This window comes from Ananas comosus, linkage group 12, assembly GCF_001540865.1.
Source record: "Ananas comosus cultivar F153 linkage group 12, ASM154086v1, whole genome shotgun sequence".
Lineage (NCBI taxonomy): Eukaryota > Viridiplantae > Streptophyta > Magnoliopsida > Poales > Bromeliaceae > Ananas > Ananas comosus.
In genome coordinates, this window is record NC_033632.1 from 6358678 (window position 1) to 6386076 (window position 27399).

At 38.2% G+C, this 27399-nt stretch overlaps 1 protein-coding gene across 2 annotated transcripts; it reads left to right on the top strand.

Annotated features, from left to right (window-relative positions):
- Window positions 16271-27188, top strand: LOC109717955 (protein-lysine N-methyltransferase mettl10-like). Of its 2 annotated transcripts, none has more exons than XM_020243922.1 (7): window positions 16271-16657; window positions 19971-20099; window positions 21398-21595; window positions 22472-22568; window positions 25147-25250; window positions 26252-26303; window positions 26681-26840. In XM_020243922.1, exons 1-7 carry the CDS (start codon window positions 16416-16418, stop codon window positions 26690-26692), a joined length of 834 nt encoding a protein of 277 aa, XP_020099511.1. In that variant the 5' UTR covers window positions 16271-16415; the 3' UTR covers window positions 26693-26840. The 2 variants fall into 2 exon arrangements, with proteins under 2 accessions (XP_020099511.1, XP_020099510.1); XM_020243921.1 differs by having other exon boundaries at window positions 16272-16657; window positions 26661-27188.

Genomic DNA, 27399 nt, shown 5'->3' on the forward strand with positions numbered 1-27399 from the left:
GCTCAATCAGGCTTTCACAGGCTATAGTCAATGCAAACAGGTCAAACTGATCTAACAAGCAAGGCTCACGTGCCCTCGGCACAATCTGATATAAGATGTAAACATCTAGGTCCACCGTCCGCCCCGACGGCACTCGACAGTATGAAACAATCCAAACTCTACTGTAAAATGAGCTCGGCCCCTCAGCATGAGTGTAATCCCAACCTACACTAATCTAAATATTCACGACACACTAACAGCGGTGATACAACAAAAAAATTAGCTCATGAAGCTTGTTGGCATTCGGTTAAATCGAATCGGGTGCGCCCATGAATGGGTTCGATCCGACGGTTATTACGTTATCTAATTGGATTAGGATTAATCTCACTTTTAAATTGGAAAGCTAATTAGAGATAAATCCTAATCATATTAGGATAACAATTAATAACCGATTTGGCCTTATCTATACTAGAAACCGCATACTGCCAGCATAAAGACATCAACCCTCAAAAAGAAACGTTAGACTCGTGATGTCCTAGACAATTGAATTACATCAGATTCAACATCTCTAATCCCTCAAAGAGCCATGCTAACCTCTATTGCGCACATTATGACACTATACTGATGATTGTTTCGCTATGCTGAAGCGACACAACCTGTCGACAATGAGTCAAAGTGTCTGAATGTAATTCAACTAGTCTTCCTTGAGCCCTCATGCCACCGAGTTGAGAACTGATTGCTTTCCCAGCAATGCCCCGTAAAGCCGCATCACTCATAGCCGTAGGAAACATGCCAAAGTAACAACATCAATTCTTTCACTTAATGACATAATCAAAAGTCACTAAGGGCATATAGGACATCGTCTCAAAATAATACCCGTAAGAACTCACACGATGAGGAAGCAGGGATCCATTCACTTATCTTCTTTATTTGGTCGCCTAGCACATGTAGTATGAAATACATGCTATGACAGAGAATCTCAATAAGCGTATGTCTTTCTTAATGTCAAACGGATCTTACCTCAGTCACTCCCGGAGTGTCTAACCTGAGTTCTCCATTTGCTCGCTATCTCAAGCGCCAAACGGTGAGCTCACATCCGGCTCTTAATATACAGGCCATACGAATCGTGGGACTATTCGTATGCGGTCTCATTAATGACCTCATCTTGGTGCCAACCAAAACAGCTTCCATTAATGCCTCAATTTTCGCTCGCTTTCTACAGCGCCAAAAAGAATGATTGCCCGTGTGAAAGGGCCAATCAGCCTGCGACATACTATCAATCCGTTCAATAACAATATAGAAAATATATGCACGTGTACTAATCTTACCAAATATCTTTGCCAAAATAAATAATTTGTAATTAAATAACCAAAAATTACAAAAGGAAAAGACTAAAAAATAATCGACCGTCTACACAATCAAATCCTACGAAGTCCAAGAGCTTTAACATGAGCCAAAAAGGATTCTCTAACAATAGGCTTAGTTAGCGGATCTGCAACCATACGACTTGTAGAGATATGTTCCAGGATTATTTTCTTCTGCGCCATCGCCTCACGAACGAAGTGATACTTTAAGTCGATGTGCTTTGTCTTGCCATGATATTTCGGATCCTTTGAGTATTCAATTGCTGCCATACTATCACAATAGATCGTCACAGGAACGGAAGTACAAGCGACAATCCCAATATCTCGAAGGAACCTCTTCAACCAGATAGCCTCCTGAGCCGCTGCAGAACACGCCACGAACTCCGCCTCCATGGTGGAAAGAGCTATGCAGGTCTGTTTCTTACTACTCCAAGATATGGCGCCATTGTCAAGTAAGAATGTATATTCTGAGGTTGACTTACGCCCATCTAGGTCACTAGCCCAATCCGCATCGCTATAACCGATGAGACATAAATCCGTACCTTGATAGCACAGCACATAATCTATCGTACCTCTGAGATAACGAAGTATTCTTTTAACAGCCTTCCAGTGGTCCAATCCCGGATTGGACTGAAAACGGCTAACCAGGCCCACGACATAGCATATATCAGGCCGAGTACACATCATAGCATACATTAGGCTCCCGACCGCACTAGCATATGGAATCCGATTCATCTTATCTTTTTCTTCAGAAGTTTTAGAGCACTGTTTAAGGTTCAGACTCTCACCTTTAGCAATAGGAGTGTCAATGGGTTTGCAATTGTGCATCTGAAATCGTTCTAAAACTTTTCTTAGGTAAGTCTCTTGAGACAGACCTAAAAGTTTCTTTGAACGATCTTGTAGGATCTTAACTCCGAGCACATAATTCTCTTCACCCATGTCCTTCATTTCAAAATTAGAGGACAACCACGTCTGAGTGGCGACAATCATCTCCTTATTATTCTCGGCCAATAGGATGTCATCAACATATAAGAAAAGGATTAGAAAAAATTCTTTCGACCGTTTAACATACACACAGTGATCTTCTTCAATCATCGTAAATCCATTTTCAGTGATGGCTTGATGAAATCAAATATACCACTGTCTAGAGGACTGCTTCAATCCATAAATGGATCGTCGGAGCTTACAAATTTTATGCTCCTCACCCTTTTACAGAGAAGCCAGCAGGATGAACCATATAGATCTCCTCATCCAGTTCTTCATTGAGAAATACAGTTTTAACGTCCATTTGGTAAAGTTTCAAATCCAAATATGCGACAATGGCCAAGATTAGGCGGATCGAAGCAAACCTTACGATAGGAGAAAAGGTTTCCTCGTAATCAATGTCTTCTCGTTGGGTAAAACCCTTTGCTACCAGGCGAGCCTTGTACCTATCGATTGAACCGTCTGCCTTGCGCTTAATCTTGAGAACCTATTTATTCCTAATTGTTTTACGCCCTGGTGGCAAGTCAACCAAGTCCCAGACATGATTTGACTTCATCGATTCTATTTCCTCCATCATTGCATCTAACCATTTCTTATGAGTAGGTAAGGAGAGAGCCTCTTGGAAAGATCTAGGCTCATCATCATCATGTGCAGGAACCATGAAAGTTTCCCCCTCCATCTTAAAAGGACGACGGGGAATGCCCACACGTGCGCTCCTACAAAGTTGAGGCTCCTTATCTAAAGGCAAGTTACTCCCACTATCCCCAGGAGGTATCGGAGTTGCCTCCTCTCCCTCGACTCAACGAATCGAAGCGCCGATGTCAGAGTTATCCATCTCATGAAACTCAATTTCATTTCGAACCTCACTTCTATAAGGAAAATCCTCCTCGAGGAATTCAACATCTCGTGACTCAATCTCAGTCAAACTTCCATTTGGCTGCTTTCTGATGAACACATATCCCTTAGAGTGTTTAGGGTATCTTATAAAGATACACTTCTTTCCTCTATGACCCAACTTTTCATGCTTGTGAGAAGTGTTGTGTACATAAGCTGCCGAACCCCAAGGACGCAGGTGCTCCAAATTTGGTTTCCTGCCTGTCCATAATTCTTAAGGGATGGAAGGTATTATTTTGGAGGGTACACGATTAAGAATGTAGGCATCAGTTAACAATGCGTCTCCCCAAAAGGAGATAGGCAAATTTGTTTGTGCCATCATTCACCTAATCATGTCAAGTAAGGTGCGATTTCTTCTCTCCACTACACCATTTTGCTGCGGAGTGCTAGGAATTGTCAGCTATCTGATTATTCCCTTTTCATCACACAATTTCTTGAATTGTTCAGATAGATACTCGCAGCCTCAATCAGTTCTTAAGGTTTTAATTTTTATATTTAACTGATTCTCAACCTTATTAATATAACATCTAAAACAATCCAATGCTTCAGACTTATGGGAGATCAGATAAACATGACCGAAGCGCGTATGGTCATCTATAAATGTGATGAAGTAAAAAGCACCATGTCTTGCCCTCACACTCATTGGGCCACAAATGTCGGAATGGATCAATTGTAAAGAAAAATCTGCCCTAGAAGATTTATTAAATGGTTTTCGGGTCGCTTTTCTCGCTAAACAATGTTCACAAGTGGGTAGGTCAACTTTAGTAAGCGAGCTCAATAGCCCGTCTTTCACTAATCTATTCATTCTATCCTGCCCAATATGACCAAGACGTGCATGCCATTTAATTAAAACATTGTGATAATTCTCAACAGAAGATAGCAAAGAAAAAGAACCACTATCATTAATATTATAATCAATGTCCAAAATCATAAAACCATTTGAAATAAAATCTCTTCCATAATAAATAGTTCCAAGATGAATCTTAACTACATCATTCTCAAAACGAAAAGAAAGGCCTAACTATAGCATATCAAGAATAGAAAACAAGTTCCGCCGAATTCCTAGAGCATAAAGTACATCATGTAGATACAAAGTTCGACCACCTTACATGATCAACTTGTATGTGCCAACGCCTAATACATCGACACTAGAATCGTTCCCCATGTATACTCTTCTGCTCCCAGCAGGCACACAACGGTACTTGACGAATCCCATCTGATCCCTCGCTACGTGGTCTGTTGCTCCTGAGTCTACAATCCACACAGGGAGAGATTCAGCAACAAATATGTTAGAAGAAACAAAAGAGCGAGAATTAGGATAGAGAAATACCTTCTTCAGCTCAGTGCAATTACGAGCGAAGTGTCCCAGCTGGTTACAATTAAAGCATGTCATCTTCGACTTGTCCTTCTTGCCACCTCGTTTGCTTCTCTTTCTTTTAGTGTTCTTCGCGTTCCTAAGCGTGGATCCAGTACGATTTTGAGGCCCTGTAGTCCTCTTTCGCTTGAACACAAATGCTCTGCGAAAATTTGACTTAGCAGCATTGGCAGTTGGAGTTTTAACAGCCTCAAGGCGCTCCTCCTCCAACTCCAAATGCCGTGCAACATCCTCAAAAGTTTTAATATTTTCATTATGGGTCAGATTTACTCGCATATGTTCCCACGAATTAGGAAGTGAGCGAATCATAGCTTGGATGTGCTGCTCATCAGTTAAGGTGCCGCCAGCCGACTTTAACTCACGAATCATGTTTGACATTATTCTCACGTGCTGTTTCATAGTCTGATCAGCACGCTTCTTATAACTGTCAAACCGCATAGTCAGACTACGCAACCTTGTGGTCGAAGTCACACCAAATTTTGCTTTGAGAGCCTACTACATGTCATACGCAGTCGGATACTGCTCATACTCGCACAAGAGATCATTCTGCATACTGCTCAGCAACGTGATGCGAGCAATGCGATCCTTTTTAAGCCAATTATTATAGGCTTCCATATCTCGGCGAGCCTGGGCACTGGTGCCCTCTGTGGGCTAGTCCATTTTATTACTCAAGTTTTCTAAAACCTCTTGTTCAGCGAGAACATATTGAATTTTACGGTGCCAAATATCATAATTGTCACCATCCAATTTCTCGCCCTTGATCATATGCGCAATAATTTGTTTGGAGGCCATTTAATCTCACTAAGTTCATGTAATGCACAGAAAAAGATATTTTAAAATTAGCACACGATACATGTATTCAATTTTGCTGCATCTCTAATTAAATAGATTAAAAATTAGATCATAAATGCGTAAAGAAAAATTTCGCTATGCTCATAATCACATCACACACCATATGTTAAAATTTTTAATTATTTAATTAAGATGCACAAAATATTTGGGAGTAAAAGTATATAATTTACTCTACCAAAAAATAAAAAATTCTCACTAGATGAGGCATGCATAAAAAATTATATTATGCCAAAAGATTTTATCTATACATCATAAGAAGGCATTATAATAAATATCATGATAAATGCATGCATTATATATCACAAAAGCATATTAATCATCGAACAAGAATTTTATTTAATTTAAAAAAATGGTGCAAAAATTGAAACAAAAAACCAAAAAAAAAAAACTCTGCAGGTTCGAGTGACTGCGGCCCCGCACGCGGCTTCGGCCTGCTAACGTTGGCGCGCCCCGGCCTGCTGGCCTTCGCAGCAGCCTGCTCGGGCGGCCCGTGCGGCCTGCGCGCGCGCTCGTGGCCTGCGCGCAGCCGCACAGCCGAGCAGGCTTGCGCCTGTGGCCGAGCCTGCGGCGGTCCGCTGTGGCCCCCGCGCACGGGAACCGTTTTTTTTTTTTATTTAAGATAGATAAACTTTCCAAAAGATCAATTCTTGAGATTTAAAACTCCAAAATTAGAAAAATATCGATGGAAAGCTTTGAGGACTCTTCAAATCATGCAATTTTCACAAGCAAACGATGCTGCATCACACATCAAACAAGCAAATCCCCAAAGTTTCGATTTAGGGTTTCGTTTTTCTCTTAAAATACAAAACCATATTAAATCAAACTTTATAGATTTAATCTACAACATAGGTGCTTTAAGATGTGAGAAAAACATGTAAAAATATCCACTTTTGAAAAAAACCGCCATTAATGCCCACAAGCATGCAAGAAAAAATCTAAACAATTATAGATTTAAATCTAGGCATGCAATCTCGTTAAAGAGTTGATATAGGGCACGAAATCAACCTAATAAGGCTCTGATACCAATGTAGAACGCAGCGGAAGTATTCGTTCGTACCTTTTTATGGAAGCGATTCGCGCTACAACGCGATGAGCCCAGATCGTAGAGGTTGATTCACGTGTCCTTGGATCGTCCCTTAAGGTCTTCTAACGCTCCGAACTCGCGGTGGATCGAACTACAAATGAGCACGATCGCAAATCCACCGTTCAAGTCCCTCTAGAATAATAGGTTAATGGAGGATGTGGTTTCTCTCTTTTATTTTCTTAATTCTCTTTCTTTTTTTTTTCGTTCTATTATTTTATGTGGGATCGCCCGTATATTTATAAGGGATTCCAAAATCCTAATAGCATAAGAGATAAGGCCAAATCGGTTATTAATTGTTATCCTAATATGATTAGGATTTATCTCGCTTTTAAATTAGAGAGGATTAATCTCGCTTTTAAATTGGAAAGGATTAATCCCACATTTAAACATGATTAGGATTTATCTCTAATTAGCTTTCCAATTTAAAAGCGAGATTAATCCTCTCTAATTTAAAAGCGAGATTAAGAAAACAATTAATCCTCTCTAATCATATTAGGATAACAATTAATAACCAATTTGGCCTTATCTCTTATGCTATTAGGGTTTTGGAATCCCTTATAAATATACAGACAATCCCACATAAAATAATAGAACGAAAAAAAAGAAAGAGAATTAAGAAAACAGAAGAGAGAAACCACATCTTCCATTAACCTATTATTCTAGAGGGACTTGAACGGTGGATTTGCGATCGTGCTCGTTTGTAGTTCGATCCACCGCGAGTTCGGAGCGTTAGAAGACCTTAAAGGACGATCCAAGGACATGTGAATCAACCTCTACGATCCGGGCTCATTGCGTTGTAGCACGAATCGCTTCCGCAAAAAGGTATGAACGAATACTTCCGTTGCGTTCTACAAAGCTAAATCTGTTAACATGCGGAGGTGTAGGTTTAATTCGTTTTCTCCTAAGTCAAATATCAGTTCAACATATATAACTTATCTAAAATTCTTAGATTATGCTCCAAATTTAGATTTCATATAAACATACAAATCCATGAATTCGAGCTACTAAACATGATGATCGAACAAGAAAATACATGCTGACATTGCTACGACTTAGAAGAAATTCCGACGATTTCGATAAACATTAACCCACCTCAAACGCTCGTCCAACACCGGCTAGAAGTCGATAGGAGAAACCCCGCGCTAGCTCGACCTCCAACGGCTCAACCGATACGCGAGCAAACCTCCAAAGACAAAGCGAACGAAAAAATAAGATTGTTCCTCACATTCCCAAAGGGATCGAGGAAAGAAGCTAGAGAGAGAAAGGCAGTCACCCTACCTGTGTTCTCCAAGTTCCAAACACAATTGAGAGAGTAACAGGGGTCGGTTGGGATTTATCGACAACAAAAATGACCAAAAGACTCCTTACAAACTCAATTTGCCACTTGGAGTACCAGTACTCAATTTGGGTACCGGTACTCGGCACTCAGCCAATAAACCCGCACGCTGGGTACCGGTACTAGCCCGAAGCAATACCGGTACTCAATCCCAGTTCCGGTACTCACCAACAGGTACCGGTACTCAACACAAAGATGCACAAACCCGAGAGCTCCCCTTTCGTGTAATCTCTCTAGGGTACCGATACACCTCTCAGGTACGAGTACACAACACTCAAAATCCTGCTTTTGCAGATTTCAGTATTTGAACTTCTACTCTCACAACTCTTAGTCCGTTTTCGCGTCTATTTCCCGCCAAAACGACTGTTACTCGTTCCGATGCTCTATAGATATGTTGACAAGCCACTGTTTTTCTTTGTGACAGTAAAGAGAGTAGGCTGCGTCCTTTTCCTCTCTTTTTTTCTCTCATTCTTTTTTTTATAAAACTATTAGTTTATTCTTAATTAAATTTTTGGCCAATTTGCATAAAAAATCCACTAATTTTGGGTTTTTGCAAAAGTGGGCCACCTTTTTCATTTTGCAGATTCGGTCCGATTTTTCAGCAAACTGACCAAAATACCATTATACCTTTTTCTCTCTCCTTTTTTTTTCTCTCGTTCTTTTTTCTTTCTCTTCCCAGAGAGCGGCGGAGGCGGAAACGCCACCCCCTTGCCCAGGCGACGTCGCCGGCAACGAGCTCGCCTCCCTTGCTTCGGCTCAAATCCTCCTACCCTGCTAAGGCCGCGCCGCCACCCTTCTTCTCCACTAGGGCACTGCGACTTTGAGACACAAGCTCTTCTTCTCCACCACGCATCAGAACGTCGAGACGTCGTCGGAGGCGGCGAGATCACCTCCGACGACGTTGCGGTGGTTGCGATAGAAAGCAAGAGAGGGAGAGGTGGTGACAAAAAAAAAAAAGAAAAAAATAAGAATAATAAAAATAAAAATAAAATTTTTTTTTCCTACAGAAAAGATTAAAAAATATAGTGGAAGGAAGAAGATGATGAGAATTGCACTCTTAGAATAAAATTACACTATTTTAAAAAAATTTGCACTGTTTTAATGAAAATTGCACTATTTGATATAAAAATTACACTCTTTTGAAATAAATTTTACACTCTTTAGGCCAAGGTTGCACCATTTTNTTTCTTCTTCCTCTTCCTGCAGGAGCAGCTTTCTTTTCTTTTCTTTTTTTTTCCTCTTTCTCCTCTTCTTCTTCTTCTTTTTCTTCTTCTTCTTCTTCCTGCAGGAGCAGGTTTTTTTTTTTTTCCCTCCTTTTCTTTTTCTTCTTCTTCTTCTTCTTCTTCCTGCAGGAGCAGCACCCACCCGCCGGCTCTGGAGGCAAAGGCAGAGGCGATGGGGGTGTTGGCGATGGTGGGGGTGGGGGAGGAGAAGGTGGCGGCGGTGGCGGATCGGTTGGAGTGGGTGCGGTGGCTTGGGAGGGCAGTGGCGCGCGCGCCGAGCTCACCATCATTAATCGCCTCCGCCACATGCACCTCGCCTCGTCGGTAATTAATTAACTCTCTTTCTTTCTTCTTCTTAATTAACGACTCCTCATTACTAATTAAATTATTTTGATCCGATTATTTGCTATTGAAATTAGATCTCTACCATTTCTTTTTTTTTGTTTTTTCTTAATTAATGACGCCTCCGACGACGTCGCAGGGCGCTTCTCGGTATCGGCGTTCTAGGGCGAGATGCGCACGGCGAGCGCCATCGCCCTCCCCAGCCGCCGCACCCACTCCGGCCAATCCGCCACAGCCGCCGCCTCCTCCTCCCCCACCCCCACCATCACCAACACCCTCATCGCCTCCGCCTCCGCCTCCAGAGCCCGCGGGTGGGTGGTGTTCCTGCAGGAAGAAGAAGAAGAAGAGAAAGAGGAAAAAAAAAAGAAGAAAGCTGCTCCTGTAGAAAGAAGAAGAAGAAGAAGAAGAAGAAGAAGAAGAAGAGGAAAAAAATAAAAAAAGCTACTTCTGCAGGAAGAGAAGAAGAAGAGAAAGAGGAAAAAAAGAAGAAGAAAAGAAATAATGTAAAATTTTTCTAAATGGTGCAACCTTGGCCTAAAGAGTGTAAAATTTATTTTAAAAAAGTGTAATTTTTATATCAAATAGTGCAATTTTCATTAAAACAGTGCAAATTTTTTTAAAAACAGTGTAATTTTATTCTAAGAGTGCAATTCTCATCATCTTCTTCCTTCCCCTATATTTTTTAATCTTTTCTGTAGGAAAATTTTTTTTTATTTTTATTTTTATTATTCTTTTTTTTTATAATTTTTTTTTGTCACCACTTCTCCCTCCCTTGCTTTCTATCGCAACCACCGCAACGTCGTCGGAGGTGATCTTGCCCCCTCCGACGACGTCTCGGCGTTCCGACGCGTGGTGGAGAAGAAGAGCCTGCGTCTCAACGTCGCCGTGTCCTAGTGGAGAAGAGGGTGGTGACGCGGCCTCAGCAGGGTCGGAGGATTCAAGCCAAGGCAGGGGAGGCGGGCTCGTTGCCAGCGACGTTGTCGGAGCGGGCGAGGGCGACTTCGTCGGGGCAGGGGGTGGCGTTTCTGCCTCCGCCGCTCTCTGGGAAGAGAAAGAAAAAAAGAACGAGAGAAAAAAAAAAGAGAAGAGAGAAAAAGGTATAAGGGTATTTTAGTCAGTTTGCTGAAAAATCAGACCTAATCTGCAAAAATGAAAAAGATGGCCCACTTTTGCAAAATCCCAAAATTAGTGGATTTTTTATGCAAATTGGCCTAAATTTTTTATCATTCTATATGTTACAATAAAATAGATTTTTGACATCAATCAATCGAATTATGATCAATTTTCAATCAATTATCAATTACTGTATACTACTACTAGTACAAATAAAGGACGTCCAACAATGCAGCTCTCTCTGTATGTTGACATATGTCCTGTTCACACATTCGGTGCACCCAATACACCATAGATCCAATAAAAAAATATAATTTATTTTAATAGATATATTTAAATTTTATAACTGTAATATATTGACATTTATAATACTATAAAAATAAATTAAATTAATTATATTTTATTTTTGATATCTCTATCGAATAAATTATTAGGGCATATGAAATATAAATATAAACCAATTGCATGCAATAATTTCCAATAAAGAGAGGTCATTGTTTGTGGACACGTGTCTATTTTATTAGTATACCAGATGCACCACAAGCCTAATGACAAAAATATAATTTTATATTAACGAATATATTTAAAATTTATAAATAATATTAAAATATTAAAAAATTGAATTAATTTTAGTTTTGATGCTTCTATTATACAAATTTAATGATATGTATTAGATATATACATTTGTGCTGTTAATAAGGTTTACTTTAGGCTATTTTGAAGTAGACATTTCGATAGAATGTAAGTTGGGTAGATTGAGTCTACTCGTAGTGCCTGTTTGGCCTTGAGATTGCGCCTGCCTTTGCTGCATGTAACTGCAAGGCCAAACCCTGTTTGAGAAAGCTTCAATTTTAGAGCTCTCTCTAAACGCTTTGCCTGCATCCACTAGGCTAAATATGGCCTTAATCCAAGATAATACATGGGACACATCTAAAGACAAGTTGCAAGGAATTCATAAGTAATAATCAACTTTCTAGCTAGAAATGGGACACATCTAGCTAGAAATGGGACACATCTTTTTTTCTTTTTTTTCTTTTTTTTCTTTTTTCATTTTTACCAACCGTCCCTAGAGCAAGTGGCAAAGGGCTTGGTGGTTAGTACCTGAGACCCAAGTTCGAATCTTAGTTGATTCATANATAACTATACTTTTAAATGTCGGCACAACACAGGACGAAGCCAATTACGGTATTTTGAAAAAAAGTAAAATTACGAGCAAATTTAATTTACGATAAATCAACAAAAAAAAAGTGGACATTCACGACTGAAAATGTGTTCGCTCCTTCCTCACTTTTCAGGGAAACCAACGTGCCCTAGGTGGAAATTAGGTACATATGCAAAAGGCAACAAATTATCCACGAAAAGTAATCAACAAAAATGAAAAAAAAAGGGGGGGGAAATGTAAGTAAAAATATGACAAAATATCTTTCTAGGTTATCCAAAAGCAAATGTATATGTTGGTCGCTTTGTGTCGAGTCAACTTTTTTGTACACCCCATCCGACAATAAGGACAAGAACAACCTCTATTGCCCAACAACAACACACTAACACCACCTGGAAAAAAAAAAAAAAAAAAAAAAAATCTTGCAAAACAACTCAAAAGATGAAACTATTTCATCTCTCCAACATGTTTGGTCATATGCATAACCGAACCGTAATGCACTAAACTTTAGCTAAATTGACAATATATGAACTAAGTAATGCTAGACATGTTAAAATAACTTTGGAGAAGCTTAGACTAAGTTCAGATCAAATTGAAATTAATTCATATCGAAACTTTTCGAATGCCCAGAACCAGGTATCGGGCGCCCAGAATGGATTTGAACAGTCTGGCAGAGTGGCCCAACCATTCGGATGCTCTTTCTGAAAGCAAGTTGATGAGGAGGCCAACATTCGAGTGTCTGAATTCGGACGTCTGAATAGGTTTCAGACCTCACTTTGCGAGTGTTTCGACCACATTCGAACTCCCAACTCAAGGACTGGGGTGCATGCAGGATTAAAAGATTTGGGTGTTCGAATTGTCTCACAGGTGTCGGGACAACTTTCTGACGGTTCCCTGCAGGCGTCTGAATAGGTTTTCGACGCTCAACTTGAGAAAGCTGATTGTACAAGGGAATAAATATTCAGATGCCCAGTTTCCCCTTCGAGCGCTCGAAACATGTTTTGGATGGGACTGAGCGGGTGTCCAAATGTTCGAACTAGCGCTGCTCCGTGAACTTCGGGTGCTTGAAAGATTGGGCAAGCTCTCAAAATCTAGCGTAAAAGCTGAGGATTGTCTCGTTGTAAATATAAAATATTAGGGGGTTTATGTCCTATTATAGAACTTCTATATAAATTCTTTTCACATCCTAAATAAACCATTCTATTTTTAGGGGATATCGCCGAAAAGTAGTTGATCACCCTTTCTGTTTTTCGATCCTTCAGTAAAAAAATCCATTCTCTTCATAAAAAAGAGAAGGTAACCAATAAAAATTTATTGGATTATTAGCATGTATTATAGTTAATAATTGAGCTGAAAGATAATTTAGTTTTATGTTAGGAGATCTAGTGGGTCAAGATGACGCATGAGCATTTAACCTAGGAGACGTAGAGTTTCTACCTCTTGTATGTTTAAAAAGAGAGGCTAAATTATAGAAAATCTTTTTATAAATATTCGTTTTTTTGCTTTTCCTCCATAGCCTTCAAAAATCTAAATTTTACCTCCTTAAAATTTTAAGTTATTATATTTAGTCCCCCCTCCGTTATGGTTCCATTACTATTTCATCAGTTTCTTATAATTTATACAAAAAAAATATCCTTCAAAATGATAAAAATATAGGCTAAATTACAGAAAACCTCCCTGTCAAAACCTGATTTTTTACTTTCCCCTCTTGTCATTTAAAAACCTACACTTTACCCCCTTGTAAAATGACAAATGTTCACTTTAGCCCCCATCGTTAGTGATCCATTAAGGTTCCATTATAAAATATTTTTTTATGCCAAAAATATAAAATTATTTTATTAAATCATATTCAGATAAGATTTAATTAATATGATCAAATATAAGAAAGGCTAAAGTACACTTTTGGTTCTCAAATTATAAGGAGCGCGACACTTTGATTTTCGAATCTTTAATTCTTACAATTTCTAGTTTGAACTTTATAAATTATTTTATTTAAGTCACATACGTCAATTTAGTTGACTAAACGTTGACATTTGCAGATACAAAAATAATGTGATATTTTAATCATTATCGTGTAATCGATTACAATACTACTACATTATTTCTATATTAGTAGTATATTAATATTTAGTTAGTTAAATTAGATTACAAAACTTAATTATAGGGCCTTTTTGCATAAAAAATCCACTAATGTTGGGCTTTTGCAAAATTGNCGGACCACCTTTTTCGTTTTTGCAGATTCGGTCCGCTTTTTCAGCAAACTGACCAAAATACCATTATTATTTTTTCTCTCAACTCTTTTTTTTTCTCTCGTTCTTTTTTTTCTCTCTCCGAAGAAGGCAGTGGAGGCGGAGGCGGAAACAGCCCTCCTCGCCTCTGCCCTGCACGTCCTCGCCCTCGCCCATGCACCCCCTGCCCTCCTCACCTCCGACCCTGCTGAAGCCGCGCCGCGACCCTCTTTCTCTACTAGGGCACGGCGACGTCGAGGCGCAGGCTCTTCTCCTCCACCGCATGTTAGAATGCTGCGACGTCGTCGGAGGCGAGTCTTACAGCCTCCAACGAGGTCGTGGTGGTTGCGATAGAGAGCAAGAGAGAGGTGGTGACAAAAAAAAAATAAAAAAAAATAAAAAATATATTTTTTTCTGCAGAAAAGATAAAAAATATAGAAGAAGAAAGAAGATGATAAAATTACACTGTTAAAATAAGATTACACTGTTTTAAAAAAATTGCACTGTTTTAATTAAAGTTGCACTATTTGATATAGAAATTACACTCTTTTAGGATAAATTTTACACTCTTTAGGCCAAAGTTACACTATTTAGAAAAATTTTGCACTATTTCTCTTCTTTATCTCTTTCTCTTCCTCTTATTCTTCTTCTTCCTCCGTCACCCGCGCGCCCTCCTCATCCCTATGCCCATGCCCATGCCCGAACCCATCGGGTTCACCGCGGATGCGGGTCACCCTCCCGCCGCCGCCGCAGCATCTCCACCGTTCGCTCCGCCACGTGTCCGCATCTCCGTCCCCTCGCCCTCTTTACTATCACTCTCCTCCTCCTCCTCCTCTGCTCGTCGTCTCCGGCGTTGGCGTCGGTGTTGGTGTCGTCGTCTCCGACGGTGGCGGCGGGGCTGCTGGAGCTGCGCACGTTGCTTGGGCTGCGGGCGTGCGACTAGCCCCGGCGCTGCGACCCCTGCACAGCGTGGCACGGGGTCTCGTGCTGCTCCGGCCGTGTTGTCGACCTTGCGCTCTCCGGCCTCCGCCGCACCGGCCTTACGCAGCTTTGCGAGCCCCCACACCTCCCCCCAACCCCGCTCTGCCGCCTCCTCCCTTACCTTCTGTAAACAGTTAGAGATTGCGAAGTTGGAAGCACTAGAAAGGCCTGTAAAATGATATTTCTCAAAAATAGTGTTGCCACACCAATAAATAAACAGCTACAATGCTTATAAAATCATGTTCCCCAATAAAGAATGTGTGTTTAAAATCATAAATATGTGATTTATTCTCTCAGATCAAATGAGAGAAGTTAATTAAACCACTTAATGATGTTTCATCATCACTTATTAATTAAAGAAAACTTATCACCAAAGAAGAGGAAGAGGAAGAGAAAAAGAATAGAAAAAGAAATGGTGGAAAATTTTTCTAAATAGTGCAACTTTGGCCTAAAGAGTATAAAATTCATCACAAAAGAGTATAATTTCTATATCAAAGAGTGCAACTTTCATTAAAACAGTGTAATCTTATTTTAATAGTGTAATTTCATTTTCTTTCTTCTTCTATATTTTTTGATCTTTTTTGCAGAAAAATATTTTATTTTTTTATTTTTTTATTTTTATTTTTTCTTTCTATATATATTTTTTTGTCACCATCTCTCTCTTGCTCTTTATCGCAACCACCGCAATCTCGTCGGAGGCGAGCTCGCCGTCTTCGACGATGTCGCGGCATTCTGACGCGCGATGGAGATGAAGAGCCTGCGCCTCAACGTCGCCGTGCCCAAGTGGAGGAGGGTCGCGGCACGGCTTTAGCAGGGTCGGACGTGAGGAGGGCGGGGGTGCACAGGCGAGGGCGAGGGCGTGTGGGGCAGAGGCGAGGCAGGCTATTTCCGCCTCCGCCTCCGCCTCCGCCTCCCCCTCCGCCTTCTTCGGAGAGAGAAAAAAATGATCGAGAGAAAAAAAAAAAAAAGAGAGAGAAAAATAGTAAGGTTATTTTGGTCAATTTGCTGAAAATCCGGGCCGTATCTGTAAAATCGAAAAAGGCTCCCCAATTTTGCATAAGCCCAAAATTAGTGGATTTTTTATGCAAAAAAGCCTAATTATAGTAATTCATAAAATTTAAACTAAAATTATAATAATACTAAGTTAAAATTTGAGATTCGAAGAGTAGCCCTTATAGTTTGAGGACACTAGTTAAGTTCAACAAATGCCAACCCAAAATACACTCCTTGCTGGCCAACGACTCAACGAGATTAACGTCCAACTTCCGATGGCACTTCCGTAAAATCCCCAAAAAAGATGTCCAAACAATTTCTGTCCCCATCTCGCCTCCGCGGAGACCCCCCCAAAACCTCCTCTACCGTCCAAAACCTCCGACAACTCCGGTCTCCATTCTCTCTCTCTCTCTCTCTCTCTCTCTCTCTCTCTCTCTCTACGATCCCAAATCTTTCATTCTCTCTTTTAGGGTTTCGTTTGCGACCCCGATCTCTGCACCGGAGGTCGATGGCGGGGATACGGTGGCCGCCGGAGGAATCCGACCTGTTCCCCGGGCGGCCGGCGGCGGCGGCGGCGGCCGGCGGTGGGGATGTCGTGGCTGGGGTGCTGTCGGACGACGACCGGTCGGTGGCGGCGGACTCGTGGTCAATCAAGAGCGACTACGGCAGCACCCTCGACGACGACCAGCGCCACGCCGACGCCGCCGACGTCCTCTCCACTTCCCATTTCCCCCCCGCCTCCGATTACAGGTCCTCCAAACCTCTCTCTCTCTCTCTCTCTCTCTCTCTCTCTCTCTCTATTTCTGTAGATTTGGAATGCGTGAGGGCTTGTGATCTAATTGTGAGTTTGTAGTGGGATTGATTGATAGGGTTTGTGGTGTAGATGATGGAGTTAGGATGGGAGTGGCGTTGTATGATCTTGGTGTATAGGTGTAAATTGTAGATTTGGTAATACGAATCTCTCTCTCTCTAGATGGGGAATGGGTAAGGATTGTGATCTAATCGTGAGTTTGTTGTGGGATTGGTAGGACCATCATGTTGATAATGGATTTAGGATGGGAGTGGTAATGTATGATCTTGGTGGCCCGAGTTATAGATTTGTTAATGTTGATCTCTCTCTCTCTAGATTTGGAATGGGTAAAGATTTGTGATCTAGGAATGTACGAGTGTAGTGTGATTGATAGGGTTAATATCTTGATAGTGGAGTTAGGATGGGACTTGTAATGTATGGTTTTGGTGGTCTAAATTATATAGTTAACAATGTGATCTCTCTCTCTCTCTCTCTCTCTAGATGAGGAATGGGGAAGGCTGTGTGATCTAAATTTATGAGTTTAGTATGATTGACTGGATTAATATCTCAATAATGGAGTTGAGATGGGAGTGGTAATGTATGATCTTGTTGGTCCAAGTGCCAGAGTTGGTTTTGACAATGATTGTTTTGAGAGCAATTAGGATTTTGTTTAGATCTGGTGTGTTATTGTCTAATCTCGTAATCAATTAAGCTATTTGTGGATAATTAAATGGAACTCTTTTTATTTGTCGTTGCAAGATTTGATTTTGCGGGGTGTTAGTTAGGTTGTGAATGATTTGGTGTTAAGTGGCTATAAGTTTGATTAATGATTACTGATGCTTTTCTACCTGTTTGTGTGCTTATTTGTTCCATTTTGTCAGATTGTCTGTCATCCTACATAGTGTTTGCCTCATCTGGGTCAATAAGTGGTCGTGCCAATCAAATCTCCTAATGGGTAAAATGACATTGCAAATAATTGATTCTGACTTATAGCTACTACCATGCAGGCTTTCTAAATTTGTAGATTTTGTTGTATTACTGATAGAAAGGAAGATTTAGAAAAATGATAATTTTTAACATTCGTACAATTGTTTTTTTTTTTTTAAGGAAAAGTCTGGAATTTTAGTTGCAATACCGATTGGGTTGGAAAAGAAAATCAGTCCATTGGATGAGAATCCTCCTCATGTATTTTCTAGGGCAATTACTTATTTTAAAATTGATGTCATCTATTTTAGGAGAAAGATTGATTTCAATTTATGATGCTTTAGGCACTTGCCACCCAACTAAGTAGCATAATTGAAATCAGTGGTGAATATAAGTCGTGATTGTTTATAGGAAATAACTAAATTTATTAATAATAATTTTGTTTTCATAGAAGATTGATTAATCTTTTAACGAGATAGTTTTTTGTAATTAATTAGTTGTTAGTATAGTTATTTAGCTTTGTTAAGAAGCATCTCAATATTTTGTACACATATATTTTTTTTAATATTTTAATAGGTGAACCACATATGCGCCCTCATTCTGCATTTGCTCTATGCGGTGGGCTGACCGCATGCATAATGCATACTGCACACTGCATACTGCATGCTGCATACTGCTTCTAGGACATTAAGTAAAACACTGGAAAGGGAGGGAGGCTAGGTTATTAAGTACCATTAAAAGCTTCGAAGCAAACCTCAGTTCTGATACAAATCTAAAATAGGTTATTATATGCTACATTTGCCTTTACAAATTAGGCAACATCACTTTTATAGGTTAAATCTTAATCTTAATTTCATAGCTGAAAAGGCTATTTGCAACAAATTAGATGGAAAAAGCAGTATCTCTACTTCCAAATATGGTACTCCCAAGATCACTCTTGCTAGCATGCATATTAGGGTTCCATGTAAGAGAAACAGGCAAACTTGGATCTTTTAGTAATTTTGTGTGGATTGTAGTGAGTGTTAGAGTATACTACAAATTTCTAACTCCTAATTACCATCCTGGCCATCCATTCTAATCAAATACTCATCCAACATTATTCATGCATCATATGATACTATGTATTTGATAACTCATTTCATCACAAAAACTAGAAGTTGGGATAGGTCATACAATGAGGCAAACAGAGAAGTCTGTTGATCTCACTTGAGATAATGGGTTAGGAACTTTTCAGACAAATATTTTTGCTCACCCAAGATGTTAGAAACAATGTACAGAAAAAGCCAAATATGTTGGAAAGACATTTTTAAGAGCCACTTTATCTGCTGTTTTCATCATAACACTTACAAGGAGTAACAAAAAGCTAGCATCTGCTATCTTTGCTGATGTGGTCATATGGTATCATTTGATATCTCAGATAATGCCAAGCTATTTTGGTGATGGCAATAAGACCCGACAATATGCCCAAATCATCAAGAATAGCATCTGTATACACAGACGTCAATGATTACATGGGTTTTCAGCTTATTCTCCATTGCTTTTTTTTTCGTCACTCCGCACTTGTAATCAAATTTCATCTTCTCTTCTATATTCTTCAACATGGCCATCTCATTTCACTTTTCTTCATCAACCCAAATCTATTGTAAGAGTTAAGGGACTTCTTCTCCTGTTTGATCTTCCCCATTGAAATCATATACAGGATTACCCTCATTACTAACAAGGAATTTATGTGTCTCAAACGTGTGCTACTAGGGCGAAATAGGTTAGAGTTATAATTATTTGAGCAAAGCAATGCCTTCTGTCAATGTTCTGATTACTAATAACACTACTCATATATGATGTATTTATAAGTCTTGTAATCGTTGTAGGGAAGGTTCATGTACTTACTTCGAGGTGATTACATTTTACTTCTACCTTAAAGAAAAGTGAAAGGGCGATTTGAGATGGCAATAATTATACAATGTAAATGTGTAAATACATTGATTGGAAAGGATAATGCAATCAAAATATGTTATATGGAATGAGGATATGGTTAGTGGTTAACTGGTTATTAAGGAAGTTAGTGTGCAATTTCTTTAGGAGAATATTATCTAAATATATCATAGCGTGAAGAAAGAAAATCATGTTATGGATCCCACTTAATTTCTCTTGAAGGATTCATATGGTTAACCTTAGTTAATGTAAGACTAAGTATGGGTATGTCAGGGAGATAGCATGTAACAAGTTGTTGCCCTTAGCAACTTATTTTGATACTAAAATTATTTCATGATGTATTTGAACTTATTTGTTTGTAGATGAATTGTACTCTCTCTAATATTTGCTTTGTGTATATTTATTATTGTCAAGCAGCTCTGACAAGGATGTGCCAGATGCTACTGACGTTGAACCATCAATGGTGGGCTTGCAGAACTATTGGGATGATTCTTATTCAGAGGATCGTACAAATTTTCAAGAACAAGGCCATGCAGGTGAAATATGGTGAGTAATATTGGAATATTATCAAGAAAAATATTCTTGCCATTTCCTACATTCTGCTGGTAAACTTAATAACCTTGTTTTATTCTATAAGTAGCAGTTGGATCATTTGATGCATTCTGTGCTTTTTGCAGATAGTGCATGTTTTTTGTTTGCATACATGTAATGTTTTTGTTTCCTAAACTTACCTATTTGAGTCTCTCTTCTATTCTCTCATATGAAGTTATTGATTATCTCTACTATTGAAGTGGTTAATCTATGAAGGCTAAAAAATTTCCTGCCGTTTATTTTGTTACTGGAGTCACATAAGGCATGCCAAGTTGCAACCAGTTAAAAAATAAAAAATAAAAAAAAATCCACGAACAATTGAACTAATATTTTGGCACTAAAATTTTTCAGGGTGTCTAGCAACTGTATGCGCTAAACCTTTAGGTTGTATATAACATAAAAATCATAAGGTATTAACCACTGGAAGATGCTTTCAAAAGATAGAAACTTTGTTGCTATGTAACGACAACATTTGTTATCATGAGTTGTCACCCTAGGTCCCATGGCTAAAAGTATTAGCATAGAAAATAAATATGGCATCACCACTAAAAGGACAAAATGGTTACAGTATTATGCATTGATGAATTATGTTCACTGCTAAAAGGATAAATTGATTACAGTTGTGCATTTATAATTATGTTTAGTTACAAGAGTTCATAGACACTAATACTTTGGTGACCCTGTGTTGTCACATTTGTTTTTTTTTATTCTGTCACGAAACCCATGACCCTTAGGACCAAAAAGAGAGAGAACATAAAAATTTAACATTCACCTACAGTGGGTAGCATTTCCCTCCCCTAATGTAGTAACTTTTACACCTTGAATCTAGAATCCTATGCTGAATTCTCTGAATAAATTTCTTGAATTAGTTAGTTACAAGTTGCACGTGTATTATGTTGAATAGTGAATCAATGCTTTATAGTTTGTCTCGATTGCAAGACTTCTTTCTTTGCAGAAAAATTAGAGATTCAAGAAGCATTTTACTTCATAAAATAGTACACAAGTTTTTTTTTTTTTTGAGAGATAGGTAGCACGCTACTCGCTTTGTTTATTTCATTTAGAAATAAACTTAGCTAGAAATGTGAATCAACTAGGATTCGAACTTGGGTCTCGGGTACCAACCACCAAGCCCTTTGCCACTTGCTCTAGGGACGGTCGGTAATAGTACACAAGTTGTTTAGCAGAGAATGCAGAGTGTAATGTTTTACATCCTTCTCTTTTCTGAGGTTGAACTAGGAATTCTTCTTTTGCAGGTTTGGTGCTGAAACAATTGATGTTCTGGTGGGCTGGACCAAAAATTTGTGTGTAAAAATTTCTGAAGGCCAGAATGTAACTGACATAGAGAGCTCTAACTCCGAATCAAGTGACATCCCTAAAGACTTGTCCAGCTGGAGTGTGCTTGATGTAGGAACAGGAAACGGTCTGCTGTTGCAGGAGCTTGCAAAGCAGGGGTACTATTCTAAGTTTCTATCTATGGTTAACGAAATATTGGAATTTTTGTCATTGTGAAGATATATATACATATGTATGTGTGTGTATATATATATCCGTCAGAAGTTACAATTTGCATCTTGCTCTTAGAAATAGCTTGAATTTTCATTTGTCCCTTGTGACTTAACTTTTGTGAATAGAACTTTAGAACTAGCCCCTATTTGTGAATGTGCTCCTCCTTTTAGAGATTTTCATGCTGAGAAGGCAGATTTCTGTGCCAAAAGAGAAGCCATCAAGAGAAATGCTCTGGTACCAGAATTCTTGGAAAGAACTCAGGTGAAGGAGCATACATGTAAGTTTGGGTTACTTTGACGGGTAGATGCATATATGAGTCAAGTAATTAATGGGCATCTGGGACGACAGTGGTGGGCAGGACAAAGGGAGATGTTGCTCTTTGGTTGAAAGCAAAGCAAACAAGGCATAGGCTCTTATGTTGATGATTTTCTTCTGTCAATGTCTTAGCGGTTGGGCTTGCCTTTTTGTTTCCTTTACTGTCATTAAGGGGCTCCTTTGTACTGTATACTGAATTGACTATGAACTCTATGGGCTTCCAATCTCCCGGTTAGGGTAGTGCATGCTTTATGCATGACGTCAACCAGTTCAGTGAATTTTTCTCAGTTTAATTAAATAGTGTACATTCCTGTTATCTCAAGAAGAAAAAGGTCAAGTAACTAATCAACTGAAGTAGGAATTCAATTGGACTGTTATCGTAATGCTAAATGTACCGTGACTTCTTTGTACTTGATAACTAGTTCAAGTATATGTAAGATAATTCTACTATGGATACTGCATATGGAATTCTTTACTCGATCACTAACGTTAGCCTTCCATGACAGGTTTTCTGATCTAACTGGAACTGATTATAGTGAAGAAGCAATTGAGCATGCCCGGAACCTTGCTGTTCGTAATGGATTTTCCCAAATCAACTTCTTGGTACGTTTCTTTCTCTCTCTCTCTCTCTCTTTTATTTTAAATGAGAGCATGTTCGCATGGGTGCATATTGTAATCCTTGAAGAGATCTTTAATTTTATAACTATTTCTTGAATGTTTATAAAGGGTTGCTTTTTAAATGTTGGTTTGGGTTACTGTTATCTTGATTGTAAGCTGCAAAAGTATGTCAACAAAGCATCTATTTGCCCCCAGAAATTTCTCATCTATTTCAACATTATCATACTGCGCTGTTGCATGCCTCTGTTTCTATGACCTTGTTATTTCACTAGCTGATTGAATTTATAGAATAATGCTGTTTAAAACGTTTGACAATTCCCTTTTTGTTCTCCTGATAGTTTAACAGTTTTGGATATTTGAGTTTCTCCAAATAAAGAAAGATGTTTTTTTCATTTGAAGAGCTTTTGTAAGACTCAATTTGATTGGGACAAAAAATGCTTAATGTGGGGCCTTTTTTCTGGTCATCTGAGATTTTGGTCAATATTTGAGATTAATTTTTGTTATAGGAACTGATCTCTATGATGAAATCTAAAATCGTTGCCATTTCATCCTTTTTTAGTATATAAATCAAAAGCATCCGAAGATGCTTGCAATGTCAATATACTAGCAAAGGAAGTAAACAGAAAACAAGCACCAACTTAACTCCAATATATGCCAATTGAAGCATCTTCTAGATGAACTATGCAAAGACAACAACTTCATGCCTTTTCATATCATTACTTTGTTGATTAGTTAATTCCATCACAGAGATGCATTTATCAATCTGGATTTTGAATCCAATAGAGGTTTCGGTCAATCTGCAAGGCAAATTAAATTTTGACTTGTCATTTTAGTAAACCAATCAAGAAAAGAATGTCAGAATCTTAGTTTTTGAATCTTTGCGTACTTTATGTTTTTCGGATTAGGCCTTCTTTACAAGGATCCCTATATAGATTGTAAGTATCTTGACAATAGGGAGCTAAATAATTTAGTGACAGTTATTTTATACATTTTTTTATATTTTTCTTTTTTTTTTTTTTTGCAAGTTTTATCTAGTAGGGTAGTATTGTACTACATCTATTAAATGTCATGTGGTCTTTGAAAAATTTAGGAATGAATCTGTTAGAATTCCATGAGAGTTATTCTTGAGTGTCTATCCCTTCCATCATTTCCCAAGGCTAAAGTCCACACATCCATAAAATGAACCTAGGTTTTAGGTCAGACATCCTTGATAGAATGCTTCAAAGATCAAGAAGCTCAGCCAGTATTAGTTGGAGGCAAAGTATTCGAAATCTTTGCTCAAATAAAAATGGAGCCCTAGAAGTCCAAGGAATTAGAATTTCACTTTTGTTGAATCTTTCTTGGAACTGCTTCCTTAAAAGGAGATTTCATTTCAAAGGATTTGAAGGGATTTCTCCATAGCATATCTGACTCCCATGACATCAGCTCGGATTTAGTGAGAATTCATTTTCTATTATTCATAGTATATCATTAATCCAGTTATTCTTATGTTCTCATATTATTAAATCACTTATATATAGTACAACATTGTTTAACCTCAGGGCCAGCGAGTCCAGAATATACAGCCTATACTTTGTCCCAATAAGTGAAAATCTCAGTTGATTTTTGTGATGGTTCAACCAGTTGAATGTCTAAAGAGTGCATTGTCCTTGAAAAACAGTTGCTTAAATAGTAGAATCTAAAAGTTGCCTAGTTCAGCTTTCGCAATGAACACCTTGTCCTGAATTTATTCTATAGGAACCTATTCGCCAGAAAATTCAACTGATTCACAAATTCACAGGTAACCATTTGAAGTTAATCGAGTTCTTGACTAGTTGCAATTACTGTATTCCACATCTTCTTAATTTGTGAGCCAGTTGGATTAATTCTGAATTTGTTCATTAATATTAATGATTTTAATTAGTACAAATATAGCTGGCTTTTGCAGCTTAAACTGAATATAAACCTACTTAAAGAGCCTATCTTAGGTATGTTACGAATCTCGCCAGCACCAAATTCAGTACTTGTTTTATTTTGTGTTTTAATTTCAGCATTTTTCTCAAAAAAAAGTTTGAAGAGTACAAAGGTTAGACCAAATTAAGAAACTTCTAGGAATTATGGATCATACAACTGGTAGTTCATTTTAAAAAAAGAGGTGCTATACTGTTTGTCCACTTGAATTCTGTGTCTTTCTCTGATGGGCATATGATTATGCTCTTCCTGTGTATGCCATGAATTAGTCTATCATTCAATTCACCTTACCATAGTTCATTGCCGACAAATTTGGTTGAAAATTTGAATAGTACTCTTTTAGTAATCCTAAAATTACTAAACTTTTTTTCTTTATTGTTAAAATTTCTTGTCATAAAAGTGCAAATTTTTGGCTGATTGCAAATTAACTCATATCATTATCATGTTTATAAGAAATCAAATTCTTTATAACAATCACAAATCTGCAGAATTGGATGTTTTGTACATCAATCATTATCATCCAAAAGTTATGAAAGAATTATCTGTTGCTGGCAGTTCAGTGTTGGTTCTGTAGACTTTGACGGTTCTTATAAATCTGATATTTGTATTACAGGTTGATGATGTTTTGGAGACGAAACTGGAGAGAAAATTTCGACTTGTAAATGACAAATATACCCTTGACGCGATTGGGCTCCATCCGGATGGTCATGTGAAAAGGTACTTAATAGCTAATAGCCGCACTTTGTTTTTTCGTGTTTGCTCCAATCTAAGTAGCTGTTGTAGCCTCTAACAACTTCACTCGTATGTCTTCGAACTTACTAAGAATCTAAGATACAAGGCTTAAATGCTTATGCCCTCCTATAAATGCTGCGATCTTCACTGCACCACCCTGAATGTTGACCTATGTATATTTTCCCTTTAAATTTTCGTCACTCTGCCTCTTTCAGTCAGTGTTCCTAGGTGATATTTATCTCTTGGCTCGTAGATTGATGGGGTAATATATATATATATATATAATTGAGCTCCTATGCTTTTAAAAGTACCAAGTTATTGGTGCTTGTAGATTTTTAGCCATTGGATTAAAAGATATACGGTTAAGATGATGTGGGTCCCCTAGGGTTGAGTGGGTGGTTGGTTGAATAGTATAATCTAATGGTTAAAAATAATCCGAGGAGTAGATCTAATGGTAAAAAACTTACAAGCACCAAGTGCTTGGTTCTTTTACAAGCACCATAGCCGGACTCTATATATATATATATATATATATATATATATANCTCCTAGGGTTGAGTGGGTGGTTGGTTGAATAGTATAATCTAATGGTTAAAAATGATCCGAGGAGTAGATCTAATGGTAAAAAACTTACAAGTACCAAGTGCTTGGTGCTTTTACAAGCACCATAGCCGGACTATATATATATATATATATATATATATATATATATATATATGTTTATAGAAGCAATATTTCCTGCATTTTATCTATAAGATACAATCATAAAGAAAAGGACTAAGTTGATCCATTAACTTTTTAGCGAGTTCTAGAAAACAACCATACATTTTAGGAAGTAATGCAACCGTAATATTCTTATTCAATAATTGTACAAGGCATTCATTGTAGAGATGAAGCATTAACGGTGGTGCCTTAAAATGACTGAAAAGTTTTATATGAAGGGGTTTGCATGACTACTAGATTTTCTTATTTTTGTTGTACAACAGGATGATGTATTGGGAATCCGTCGCACACCTGGTTGTTCCAGGTGGCATTCTGGTGAGTATTCCAGTCTCCATATTTGTTTGTGCCTACTTGGTATAGCTTCTAGAACAACTTTTTTTCTCTAGAAAGTAGAGGCATCTAGAAATCAGATGTTTGGTTAACAAAAGTTATGAAACTTCTGTTGCGGTAGAAAGCTAAACTCAGCTTTCAGTCCCAGAAGCAAAATCTCGATTCAAACCTGTTTTCTCTCTTTTTTCAGCTGCGGTAATTATTAAGCAATTGAAGGATTCAATACTTCTTTGAACAGTTCTACTCAAATACTAACAATATTTCTATAGAAGCTCTAGCCGATGCTTAATGCTCTTTCCCTTTTCTCCTACTTCATTACGTAGTTGGCATAATATATTTCAGGTAATTACCTCCTGTAACAGCACAAAAGATGAGCTAGTACAAGAGGTGGAAAATTTCAATCAAAGACAGGTCGGCTCCGCCGGATCTAACGGCAATGGTGAGGCTGCCGTCTTTCGGTATCTCGATCATGTCCAGATGTATCCTTCCGCAATGCGAGGCGGGGCGGAAGGGTCTCGCTTGGCGACCGTCGCATTCGTTCGCAAGTAAAATCAGAAAGATATATTATTTAATTTCATATGCTTTACATATATTTATATATATGGTACTGCATAGAGTTTGTTTGTTTTCACTTTCCTTCATCATCCTTTCCTCCTGCTGCTGCTGCTGCTGCTGTTTCACCTCTAATTGATTTCTTTCCTCTATTTTTGAGTTAAAGATAAAGAAATTGCTTTTGGATTAATTATGACTTGTTTCGGGAGGTATTCTTGCTACAATTTGTGATCTTTCTGTAAAAGACAAGTTCAAAAAAGTTAAAACAAGCATGAGCCTATTTACAAGATAGTTAATCCAAACTCCGCAAATTTCACACTTACAATCCAATTCAAAACTTTGCAATTATCTATGTAGATTTATGTTTCATCTTATTTAAAATCGCTAATAGTAATCAAATAGTGAAGAAATAATAAAGGACACACATTAGTGATATAAATGAGTTGTTTTTGATGCTAAAATCATCTATTCTTGCAAGTGAAATTGAATGGAGTTATTACATTTAGTTTGTAGTAATTAAATGCTGAAA

Bases quoted from the DNA above. Each gene is read 5' to 3' on its own strand.
- LOC109717955 (XM_020243921.1), top strand. From the start codon at position 16,416: ATGGCGGGGATACGGTGGCCGCCGGAGGAATCCGACCTGTTCCCCGGG. The intron at 16,658-19,970 runs GTCCTCCAAACC...ATTGTCAAGCAG, and splicing joins CCCCCCGCCTCCGATTACAG to CTCTGACAAGGATGTGCCAG. The intron at 21,596-22,471 runs GTACTATTCTAA...CTTCCATGACAG, and splicing joins CAGGAGCTTGCAAAGCAGGG to GTTTTCTGATCTAACTGGAA.